At 28.6% G+C, this 13,367-nt stretch overlaps 1 protein-coding gene across 1 annotated transcript in view; it reads left to right on the top strand.

Moving 5' to 3' along the window:
• The window catches only part of LOC135925140 (uncharacterized), a 53,410-nt gene that overhangs the window by 27,230 nt on the left and 12,813 nt on the right, over nt 1–13,367 (top strand). Inside the window, exons 9-21 of the mRNA XM_065460342.1 lie at nt 58–487; nt 1,065–1,422; nt 1,694–1,958; nt 2,507–2,710; nt 3,844–3,951; nt 4,087–4,290; nt 4,434–4,542; nt 4,684–5,092; nt 6,118–6,264; nt 7,651–7,957; nt 8,219–8,283; nt 8,429–8,536; nt 8,931–9,175. Of these exons, the coding sequence (XP_065316414.1) occupies nt 58–487; nt 1,065–1,422; nt 1,694–1,958; nt 2,507–2,710; nt 3,844–3,951; nt 4,087–4,290; nt 4,434–4,542; nt 4,684–5,092; nt 6,118–6,264; nt 7,651–7,957; nt 8,219–8,283; nt 8,429–8,536; nt 8,931–9,175 (2,959 nt within the window). The remainder of the gene's footprint in view (nt 1–57; nt 488–1,064; nt 1,423–1,693; nt 1,959–2,506; nt 2,711–3,843; nt 3,952–4,086; nt 4,291–4,433; nt 4,543–4,683; nt 5,093–6,117; nt 6,265–7,650; nt 7,958–8,218; nt 8,284–8,428; nt 8,537–8,930; nt 9,176–13,367) is intronic.

Here is a 13,367-nt window from a genome sequence, read left to right as displayed (position 1 = left end):
TTGATACTAATTAGATTAACATAATGCAAGAACAATTATTTGAAAATATATAAACAGACAACTCAAAACGATTCAGTTTACAATACCTTTTCGCCTCTCAAACTAGCCCTTAGGAATTGCTTAGAAACCCATAAAACACTTAGAAGCGCAGAAGAACTCGAACTAATTTCTCATTGTTTGCTATTCCCTTCGTTGAATTACGATACGAATTACCACGAATCTAATTTCCCTCCTCCAGACGTAATGCCTATAGCCCTAGCTCTTAAAAGGGCTTATTTTAGACAAATTTACCCACGAATCAAACACTCTCAATTCGATAAAATGGACATAATTAAAAGGGATTACCAAAAATTTGTGGAATCAGTGTGCAGAGAGGCTATTTTAGCCGAAGTACCTAATATTAATACCGTAGTATTGAGCTGTGGAGAACAATTGGATAGTTGGTGCCTGATTTTTAATGGCAACATAGAAATTGAGTATATAGACGGTAAGTTAGTATTATAACATAATTATGGTATGCATTTTGAAAAAAAAACCGAAACCTTTGCTAATAAATATTAAAAGAAATTTTGTAGGGAGATATTTTAATATATAATATTGAATGCAAATAATTTAATATAATTATTTTCAGTAATACCAAAACAAATATTAATGGATAATCAACCCTGCTTTGATTCTTTCCTATATTTTTTTATATTAACAATAAAAACCTATTTTGATTGTTAGTTATATTTAGATTATTTATCCTTTAATTTTGAAATATCAGTAGGAAATTTTTTAAAGTTTTGCAATTATTAAATATTTTAGTTAAAATAAATTTACTTTATTAATTGAGGCAAGGAGGATTTTTTTTAAAGCTAAGGAATGAAACAAAAGAATATTGTTTTTTAATTAAAATCAAGTGATTAAATATTAAGGAGCTTGATTAGGAGCTAAGATCGGGGGGGGGGCAAAAAACTTCGAGTGTTGCAAAAATATTATAATTCTCAGTTTTTAAGATTCGTATTACTCTTTCACATTCATTCATTCTTATAATTCCAATTATCATTAAAATTAACCTAAAGATCAAAACGTATCTCAACACCTGATGCTCAAGCCTGGCGATTATTTCGGCGTGCGTCCAAATCTTACTTACCAATATTTTAAGGCTTCCATGCACACCCTTACCCCTCTTTGTTCCTTCATTTGTATAGGTCAGAACGATTATTACAAAATAATTAGAGAATTCGAACTAGTAGATCGCGATGATCAAGAAGGAGATGCTTATATCGAAAATATTAATAACAATATTAATTCCATTCATAATGATGACAACTTTAAAGCATTTTGCGATTCGATAGATATAGATCTTTTCCAGAATGCCACAGTCAGCCCTGACACCATGGATTATGATCGTTTCATAGGAGAGATCGAAGATACGGAGTTAAAACTTATACCATAATATATATGCTCCTTTTAATTTTGATATTATTTTTTTTTAGTTTTAGAAGCTTATTTTCACATTAATAGAAATATATACAATTATACATTATAAATAATATAGAAGATTTTTTTATATGGTATTTTAAAAAATAGATAAATATAGAATTATTAGATTAAATAATAAGCAAACGAAATATTAAAAAAATGAATAAAGAAAAAAAATCTACATTATTTTACCCCAATTTTTTTTCTTTCCAAAATATCCGAAAAGTGCGCACAGTTTTTTGGATGAAAGTTGGGACGATGCTGACGTTTTTTCCAACAACTCCGAAAATAAGCACAGCCAAGCAACGAACCAATTCCATCATCATCAACTAAGCAATTATTTTGGAGAAGATTTTGATCGTTCCCTGTCTAATGCCTCCAACGATGGGGGACTCGCTATACCTATCGACGACGACACCCTCTGCCACGATAAGAAGAGCTACCAAAAGGAGGAGAATACTCCACTGACCTCCTGCAATCACATTAATAAGGTGATTTCGTCAAAAAAATCTATTACATTTTAAGAATCAGATTATTATAATTTGAATATTTGAATCGAACATGAGTATTTAGATTAAACCTCGAATATCCGCCTGGACTAGTGTTGTTAAAAGGCTTGAGCCGATTTTTTAAAACAGCTAACTCAATATTTTAGCCAGAAAAAATATGCCTAAGCCTCGAGATTTCTTTAATATATGTCTATACCTTTGCTCCTTCTATGAAAAAATCTTCAGGCTTGCGTGATATTTTTCTGGCTGAAATATTGAGTTAGCCGTTTATAAAAATTGGCTCAAAACGAGCCATTTCACAACACTACTTGGGACTTAAAGTTCGCCACACATAATACATTATGATTGATTAATAAATGCTTCTTTTTTTAAAAATATTTAGACATCCTTTGAAACTTGTGTAGTGAAATATAAAATATTTTAAGCATATATAGCGTGCTTTAGATCTCCCTCCCCAGTGATAAACACTATTTATCTTCTAAAGTTTACAATAATCGATGTGTTTTTTTCTTATATTTTAATATTTGTAGGGTACTGTATCTGAATTGCTCGATCTTTTGATAGTCGAGCAGAATGCTGCCGGCAAAAATAGTTCTTCCTACATCAATAATTCGTCGCACACAAGTTACATCGAAAATTTCTTGTTGACTTATCGCATTTTCATTCGGTCTCCGCTCGTTTTGACAACTAGGCTTGAGGAATGGTTCGTAAATTTCCCCGAACACAGAGAAAAAGTATGACAAATATTCGTATTTTAAAAATAGATGGGTAGTATTGGTTTTAGAGATCGATCTGATCTGATTTTACCTATATTAAGCTGATATCAGCATATCCCCTATATTAGTGTTGTTAAAAAGCCCGATTTGATTAGCCAAAATAATATTGTATAGGTCTCAAGATTTGGCAAGTTGAAGTTCAAATCTTCCAGCCATCTATAAGCAAAATCACCAGGCTTACACAATATTATTTTGGTTAAAATCGAATAGAATCGGTCTTTTTAACAACACTACCCGATATCCACCCATTTTATTTTTACGATGTAGCTTTAAAAAAAGTTACTATAATTGGTATCTTCCTAATATTTGAGTTAACGCACCTTAGCTATGCAGTCATGATTATGAATTTACTGGGAAAAAAATAAAAAGCTGTTTTGTTTTTTAATTTTAAAAAATTTTTTGTTTTTGTTTTTGAATGTGTATATTTGCTTTTAAATTATTCAAAAAAAAGATTGAAGAATATTGGTATTGATATTCAAAATAAATTTAACCTACCATGGATTATGGATTTAAAAAATAAGAGTATCATCTAAAAATATAATAAAATCGGGTTGATTTGTAATAACTGGATATAAAATTTTTTTTGGAGATTATTATTCTTCCCATTTTTGTAATTAAATCAAATTAAATTTTTCCTTTATTACCGAATGCAGTCATCCTTAAGATTTTTGACTTCGTTTGTTCTAAGTGGTAGTGGGTGGCCAAATTACTTTTATTATAATAAATTTTTAGAAATATATTTGGTTTTAATTATATTTAACAGTCAAATCTCCCTAAACTGACGACTCAAGGATTGTTATGTTTTGGTTAACATAGAGATATCTAATATATAGAACGCCAGATAAGAGCCACTTTTAAATGTTTAAGATTTTTTCTTATGTTGGAATAGAGCATTCTAGTCAGAAATCTACTAGGATACTTTTTTAGGATTTGTAAAGTATAGATATTTTGATGAAGATGAATATGCATTGTTATATTTTTTTTTATCTAATTCTATTTAGAATTCTAAAAATAAAATACTACGTTTCGATGCACCTCATCGTTATTAATTGAAAGCTACATTTTTGTATTTAATTTTTCTATAAAAATAGGCGAGCAGAATTCTACTCTTATGGGTCAACAACCATTTTAGCGATTTTGAAAAGATTCCTAAAATGATGGAATTTTTAGAAAATTTCGAATCCTTATTAGAGAAACAAGTAACAACATTTTTTTTGTTACAAGAAATTTTATCCTATTTAAAAAAAAATATATAAATGAATTTAAAATAATTTCTTCTTAAGTAATAATGCCCCCAAAATTTGCCTTTTTGTCCACTACATAATAACAAATAGAAAATGCATGGACAATTAACGCTGCTAAACATGGCATGTTTTTCCAAGGCCAAAAATAGAGTCGTAGTATTGAACAGATCCTTGAGGGACGACATTCTCCATTTTTCCATTTTGGGTGGATGGGAAAGAAATTCTCCTATCTTCATATCTAAGGTAGAAAAATTTTCTAGAGCTCACGAAATGGGACTCAAGAGAGGCGACCAAGTTTTTAACCATTTACGATTATATCTAACGATAATATTTTCTTTAAAAAAAATCCTTATTAGAAGCTCCCGATTTTTCTTTTTTATATTAAAATCAGATTTTTTTTAAAAAAATGTTGATTTTTTTTTGAAAACCCGAATCAGGTATTGGAAGTTAACGGACAAAATTTTGAGCACATATCCCACACTCACGCTTTAGATATATTTCGGAATAGCACTCACTTGTCTATCACCGTAAAATCAAATATTTTAGGTACTTTTTTTAAAAAAAATAATAATATATGTTACTTGTCATTTTTTTTTAGTTTTGATTTATCTCAATCTATTTCTTATTTATTTATTTGAATATTGATTAAGAAGATCATTTTTTTACAAAATACAAATAAAATTTAAGGCTTCAAGCAATTCTTAGACACTTCGGCATCTTCGGGTTCTCCACATAGGTCCATTCCAATTACTCATACCCACACTCAACAAATCTTTAAAGTGAAACCACAATCTCTTTCTAGCGATAATTCGATCGTCCAAAAATTTTCGAACAACTCCCTCTTCAATAAAACAATATCGTCAAATTCATTGGGTGGACCCAAATTTTTGCTCGCATCCATGTGGAAGGATAAGAAATGCAAGTTCAAAAGGGTTTTGTTGAATCAAACTACCTCTAATAACAAAGCTAATGCGAATATTGTTCTTGGAAATGATACCAACAACTTAGTAGAAAACAGAAATACTATCAGCGTTTCCCACAAAGTTAGAAGAAAGTCTGTGGCTTCGGTTAGCGAAGATATAGTGGATTGCTCTAGGTTGATATAACAAATTAAGAGAGTTGCTGATATAAAAATATATTATATCCCTTATTGCTTTTATACTAAAAAAATGAGTGGACTCCCTGATTTTTTTTTGTTCATCAAATAGAGGTCTGCAATGGTACCCGTCCCGTCCAACTTTTTACTCGGTCTAGCCCAGTTCCAATTATTGCTAGAGTTGCCAGGCTCTGCCCGGTTTTTAAATCCAGAAATATATCCTAGAGAAAAATAACAAATAATGATGAGGATTACGATTTCACGAATTTCTTATTATAACAATAAACACTGAATGTAGGAAAAGGAAAAAAGAAATCGTATTTGTGAATGAATGATTATAGTAGCAGGTCATGTAATTATTTAAATTATAAGCTCAATAAAATATATTATCAACATAATTACAAGTAGTCTTTAGAATTTTTTTTTATCTTCTATTAAGCGTGCCCGGCATTTCTACTTTTTGTACCCGACCCTGCCCATTAATTTTTTTTGTCCTGCCCTAATATATTTTTTCAAACGTTATCTGGCAGGGCATTGCAGATTTTTAATCAAGTATTAAAAAACTTTTTTTAAGGGAGTTTAATATAATTCGATTTTGAAAAACAACTAAAAAGCACTTGATATGATTGAATTTATATTTTTTGAAGGAAAATAAATTTTACAAAAATATTGGGAGCTTTAACAAAATAGATAGTTACAAAATTTTTTTAAATTGAAGTAGATTGTAATACTGATATAAAGAAGAGGTTATTAAATGACATTCTTTTAGTTTGATCATATTTTATATATAATAATAATCTAAGCTCTCCCCGCCAAATTGAAGTCAGCATTCCATACATAATACATTACGTTCTAATTTTATATTGAAGGGGGGGGGGCTTTATAAAATTTAACCTAATATTTAGTTTTTTATATTTGAATAAACAAGAGTGCATAAATAATAATTTACCTTATGATTTATGTAAAATGATTCTTTATAATTACATTAAAACTGTATTTATACATATTGAATAATTGAAAAATAGCTCTTCCCCATCCATCAGTTCTAATTCCAATCATTCCTCTCATCACCATCTAACGCACGAAGCTAACAAGATTACTGAAAATTTAAAAAAAGTCTTGCATCTTTCCTCCAAAAACTCTTCACCTAAAGATAGTTCTAATATTTTTCGGTAAATTATGATTATTTTAAAATGTAATTAAACACATAGTATATTCATCACAAATAATTTTAGGAATGGTTATATTTAAGACTAGATAGATGTTATAAACGATAATTTTAAGGAGTAACTTTTTAAAAATTTATCCAATATTTTAAAACTCACGACGCGACATTATGATATTTGGCGTTCTGGACTGTCACACAACACGGCATCTTAATTTAAAATATTTTTTTCGGATTTGACTTGAACTTTTTTAAAGTCGGATGGCGACTCCGAGCAAAAAAAGTCGAGTTGGATTTTGCGAGGAGGAGAATTACATGTTAGGGCGTTAATAATATAATATAAAATCAAACCCGAAATTATTCGTTATATATATAAAAAAAACATTTGAAAAAAATATTGTATATAAAAGTGAACGAGATAATAATTCGCGTAAATAGGTATTTATAGATAAATTTAGAAACGCAGCAGATTCTTTTAAAAAAAATGATACGCATGCTCAAACCAATAATGGCCTCTTTAGGGAGGAGCAAAAGCTTCTCTCAGCCCGTCATAATTAAATTTGAGCGCGCCTAAAATATTCCCCATATGAAGCAAGCAGTGATCCGAATTATAACGAATATCGGATTGGTTCTGGTTTAGTTTCAGACATAAATAACGGTTCAAGTTTAGTATTAACCTTTAAAAACCGGTTTGAATTTTATCACATCCAACCTTATTCAGACATGTAAATTGAATCACATCTTTTAAAATTTTGTGCCTATTCCAAAAAAAAATATTGAACAATTAAAATATTTTTAATATTCTCTTCTGCTGAATTCTATTTTATAAGGAAAAGAAATAAGTTACATGGTTGTGAACACTTATCTATGTTAACCTGGGTGGTTGGCATAGTGAAAAAGCAATATACAAATATATAAATATACTTTAGATACTATCCATCCGATTATTAATATAATTTTTAAAAGAGCTAGGATATCAAAAAGTTCAAATCTGTTCACAGACCTTTTCAGAGTTCAGGTTCAGGTGATAAATTTTTAACTGTTTAGATTCTGTAAATAATAATGGTTAATACCGGGTTATAGGTTTTGTTTGGAGTCCCCTTAAGCACTCCTTAAATCGATTAGTTAAATGATGAGGCCACAGTAAATGGTCCCCTCCTTCCACAAACAGGGCATTAAGGTAGCTAAGTAAAATACAGGGCAGTGACTTTCATTATTATTATTATAACACTACTGAGATTAATATTTCATTAGACGCATATAAACCTATTTATGAACCACCAAGGTTTAATTTATTTAAGATCCTCCATTTTATTAATGAATAAATAATCATTTAATTTCCATGCCTTTTAGTACTCCATCTTACTCAGAAATGATTTTATTTATTTTCAAGTTATTCCTTGTCTTCTTCTCATAATTCCTCGTGCCCCGACGATTACGATTGCAAAAAAGACCAGCAATCCGACATCTTGACTCTCGAAAATTGTGATAGTTACAAAGATCGCCCAAAGATTTTTATAAAAAATTCCCCACAAAAAAATGACGAATTAAGCCGCCAATCATTATCCTCAAACGCGAATAGTATAAATCTGAGAACGAATTCTTCTTACGGGATTGATGCCTCAGCTTACCCGGAACACGTCATAAAAGTTTACAGGAGTCCCAAAGATCAGGCTTACAAATTCTTATTGATTCACAAAGTATTTATATCTTAATATCATTTTTTATGTCAGGAAAATAATAAAATTAATTTTTTTTTTGTATTTAAGGTTTTTCTTGGGAAATATCGAACTCTTTTTTTTACAATAAAAAAATTAATAGGAATATACATCGGTCCCATTTATTTTCTTGTCATTTAGATGGGCTAAAATGTCAATTTTTTAAAAAAATTTTAAGCCTTCAATGGATTTTTTTTAAAGCATAAATATAATTAAGAAAAATCTCAATTTTACATTTTAAAGGAAACGACAGCTAAAGAAGTCATTATGCTATCTCTCAGAGAATTCGGGGTTACAGATCCTAGCAGGTATCCGATCAATCCTATCTTAAATATTAATTAAAAATCCGTCATTTTTTATATTATAGCTAGCTATGACATTTTATCATATACAACCTATTTGTATCTTTTAAATCCATTTTATTACAATATTAAATTAAAAAATAAAATTAAGTCACTACTCGTTATTCGAAGTTTCTGTTCAGAACGGTGGAGTATTGAAAAGGAAAAGACTCCCAGAACAACTCAATAATTTAGCCGATCGAATAGGATTAAATGCTAGGTACAAATTTTAGTTATACTATTTTTTTTTCTTAGGATAAATCAAAAAAAAATAATTCATTTTTCTAACTCATTTTATGTTTAACACAATCTTTTTTTTTAATCTCCGCCAAAAAAACAGAACTGAAAAGCAGATATCCCATTAATATCCTCATTTTCTATCCATTTTATCTCCAGAATAAAGGATTTGATTTTTTTTATTATTTTTTTTCTTGCATACTCTTGCATTCACAGTTAGCGCGAATTCCCGTCTTAGTTAAAAAAATTAATGTAAAATTATTACATTTCGCGCTAACTGTGAATGCAGGGATATGTTTTAGGTTAAATGTGAATAAAATACATGATAGAGATTTATATATTTATTATTTTTAAAAAAAAATTAACCAACTGACCAGATACTACATCAAGAAAAATTTTACTTCTATCTCAGCCCAAAGTCAACCAATAACTTCCACTATTAACGGCCATCTAAATTTTAGTTCTAGCAACGCCCCCTATGATCAAAGCGTAACCAATAACGAAATCAACGCATTTAAAGAGGATCAGCAAAAGAATGATTGCAATTCCAGCGATAAAGCTCTTGCTTCCGAGCTTTTAACCGAATCCGGGTTAACCATTAAAAATGCCGGGACACCTCAGGGTAATTACCTAAACCCTTTTTTTCATATACGGGTTATTCCATGTCAAATGAGCAAAAAAATCAAGATTTTCGGCCGACCCCTTTCAATTTCGATAAAAAGTTGTAGACTGGTTATATATGTTCCCATTAGATTATAAACAAAATTTTAGCGCATTAGCAACTATATTAGCCGAGATAATCGTTAAAGGTCCAAAAAATGTCTTTTTTTGCTTTTTACTGATGTCAAATAATTAGTTTTTAATTTAAAACTAAATATGATCAAATATTGAATCTAATATCAATAGCTAAGTTAATAATTTATGATTATGGCGAAAACATCAAAATTAATTTTTTATAAAATATGGGTCATCTTATGGTCAGTTGAAAACTTGAAATTAATATTTCGAAATGTATATGATCTCCGATTTTTAATTTTTTTAAGAAATATTATCCGTTTACTATTTTTTTAATAATTTCTTCAACAATTAGCATGGCTGGATATTTATTTTAAAAAATATTGCGATTTTTATACTTTAAAAAAAATAAATGGCGCTATATATAATAGTTTTAATATGTTAAAATTTATTTTTTTATTGATTAAAAATATTTTAATGTATAATATATCATAAAATTCGATTATATAACTTTGTAAACCTTATTCCCCTGAGATATTCGCAGGATAAAAAATTTTAATAATTTTTTTAATATTTCAATGTAAATTAAAAATAATTAAAAAATCCGACTAACATGCGAACAAAAAAGCAGGATTAAAGGAGTGCAGGAAAATTATTAAGGGAAAAATTGAAAATCATATAATTACCCGGCCTACCCTCCACCCCCCCCCCCCTCCAGACTAAGTCATACCCATCAAGACCAAGAATGTTATAAAATTGTCATTAACCAGAAAATTTCAAAGATTTTTTAAAAAATTTTAAGCGATATAATTAACAAAAAATTAACTAGTTATAAAATTTTGGGTATCAAATGAATTTGAGCATTCTCTATAAAATTTTTGATCAGTCTTTGAATTTTGAGCATATGTTTAACACTGAAAAAATTAAAAAAAGTAAGTCAGCTGTTTTTATTTTTTCTTAAAATTATTAAAAATAAACTGATTAGCAAAATTAATTAGAGAATTTAATCGATAAATCACAGTTGCTAAAAATACAAATTGATTTCTTTAATATTTTTTCACAAACACCGATTCATATCTTTTACATATAAATATTTTTACTTGTCGTTTAAAAATAAATAAATTTTTTTAAATGAAACCCTTAAAAGATAAGATAAAATGTTGCAATCCACTGAATAAAGTTAATCATAAAAATTTTTAAAAAAAATTAAGACCAGTTCTTCGATGGGTGCTTAATATAAATAATCATTTATATCTTCAACAAAAAATATGTAATTCGTGCCGATACCAGTTAAGTAAAATTGGTCCACACATTCCCGAAGAATTTATATCCCCAATAACCCATAATCAGGATGCCTTTGAATCGATTAATGAAACATTACACAATATTGGAGAATCACCAATTAAAAGAAAACGTTTAATGGAGAAAAAATATCCTAAAAATAAAATTCAAAAGATTGAAAAGGCAATAAAAAGTAAGGTTTTAGAAATATCTGATTCCGAGATTGATAGTCCAATGAAAGAGGAAATTCTTATTATATTAAAGGATAACTTTGATAAATTATCAAAAAATCAACAATATCAAATTCTTACAATTTTGCCTCAAAGATGGAGTGTAAATAAAATTTAAAAGGAATTCAACGTAACATCATACATGGCAAGAAAATCTAAAATGATGGTAAAAGAAAGTGGAATTCTTTCATTTCCAAAACATAAGGCAGGAAAGACACTAAACGAAAAAACATTTAAACTCGTCAAGGATTTTTATAGTTCTGATGAAATAAGCCGACTCATGCCAGGAATAAAAGATTGTGTATCTGTTAAAGGCGAGAAAGAACCAGTTCAAAAAAGACTTATATTAAATAATCTTAAAGAAATATTCAAGATGTTTAAGGAAGAATACCCAAATATATCAATTGGATTCTCTAAATTTGCCGAACTTAGACCAAAAAACTGTATTTTACACTGTTTGTGTCTGCGCTATTCATCAGAATGTGAAATTAATGACAAATGTAATAGCTGAAATTACAGCAGGAGAAGATTACTGTATAAATTCTTACAACTATCTATTGGCGCAAATTATTTGTAATCCATCTCAGCCAAAATGTTATTTAACAAATTGTGATCAATGCCCTGGTATAGAATCTCTTAAGGGACAATTATACCAATTGTTTCAGAGAAATCGTATAGAATATGTCACGTTTAAACAATGGATCACGGTGGATAGAACAAATCTTGAAACTATTATAAAGTCCGTTGATGATTTCATCGATTATTTATTAGAAAAAGTTCAAATTTTACTGCGTCACTCGTTTATAGCTAAACAACAAAGTTTATTTTTGAAGAATTCCAAAGAAAATTTAAAAGATGGGGAATTTTTAACAATTCTAGATTATTCTGAAAATTATTCCTTCATTTTACAAGATGAAGTTCAGGTTTCATTGGAACAACGTGCAGGCCACTATACATCCATTTGTAGCATATTATAAATCTGGAGAAGATTTAAAAAATATAAATTTTGTTATTATATCCGAATTATTAAACCATAATACTAGTGCAGTCCACCTTTACCAAAAAAAATTTATTAATTTCTTAACAGCCAAATTTAATTCTAAACCAGAAAAAATAATATATTTTTCAGATGGAGCCGCGTCTCAATACAAGAATCGCAAAAATTTTCTGAACATATGCCTTCATAAATACGATTTTAATATTCCTGCCGAATGGCATTTCTTTGCCACTGCTCACGGCAAAAATGCATGTGACGGTATCGGGGGAACTGTCAAAAGATTAGTTGCCAGAGCTAGTCTTCAAAGGCCTAATAAAAATCAAATCCTAACCCCATTAGAATTATATAATTATGCTAAAGAAAATATTAATGGAATTCAATTTGAATATATATCCAATCAAGAATATATCGAAGGGGAATTAGCCCTTCGCAAAAGATTTAATTCTGTGCTGCCCATACATGGGACCTTAAAAATTCACGGGGTTATTCCCATTGATCAAAATAGACTAAAAACCAAAATATATTCAAATTCTAAAAAATATAATATAAAACAAGTTTCGTTTTTAAATGAAAAAATTATATTTAAAAATATTTATGGATATGTAACATGTGTATATGATGCTAAATGGTGGTTAGGATATATAATCGATAAATATGTTACAAATGAAGAAGTAAAAATCCGATTTTTACACCCTTGTGGACCTTCAGCCTCATTTAAATTTCCCCTGAAAGATGATATTTTAGTGTTACCTAAATCTCATATTCTTTCGCTGGTCAATCCTTCTACTCCCACCGGTCGAACATATATATTATCTCCTGAAGAAATCTCACAAGCTAGCCAGGCTTTGTGTTCCTTTAGATGAAGTAAGATTTAATTAATTTATAAACTATCTTAATTAGGCTAAATTTGTGAAGATTTTAAAAATTTATGATCTGAATTACAAATAAATATATATAATGGACATTGTAATCGATTTAGTATGATATATATACATTAAAATATTTTTAATCAATAAAAAAATGAATTTTAACATATTAAAACTATTATATATAGCGCCATCTATTTTTTTAAAGTATAAAAATCGCAATATTTTTTAAAATAAATATCCAGCCATGCTAATTGTTGAAGAAATTATTAAAAAAATAGTAAACGGATAATATTTCTTAAAAAATAGTAAACGGATAATATTTCTTAAAATAGTAAACGGATAATATTTCTTAAAAAAATTAAAAATCGGAGATCATATACATTTCGAAATATTAATTTCAAGTTTTCAACTGACCATAAGATGACCCATATTTTATCAAAAATTAATTTTGATGTTTTCGCCATAATCATAAATTATTAACTTAGCTATTGATATTATATTCAATATTTGATCATATTTAGTTTAAAATTAAAAACTAGTTATTTAACATCAGTAAAAAGCAAAAAAAGACGTTTTTTAGACCTTTAACCCTGAATATCTCCGCTAATATAGTTGCTAATCCGTTAAAATTTTGTTTCTAATCTAATGGGAACATATATAACCAGCCTACGATTTTTCATCAAAATCGAAAGGGGTCGGCCG

The sequence above is a fragment of the Gordionus sp. m RMFG-2023 genome, chromosome 2 (genome assembly GCF_954871325.1).
Source record: "Gordionus sp. m RMFG-2023 chromosome 2, tfGorSpeb1-WG-v2, whole genome shotgun sequence".
Lineage (NCBI taxonomy): Eukaryota > Metazoa > Nematomorpha > Gordioida > Chordodea > Parachordodidae > Gordionus > Gordionus sp. m RMFG-2023.
This window is presented reverse-complemented; position numbering and strand designations above follow the sequence as displayed.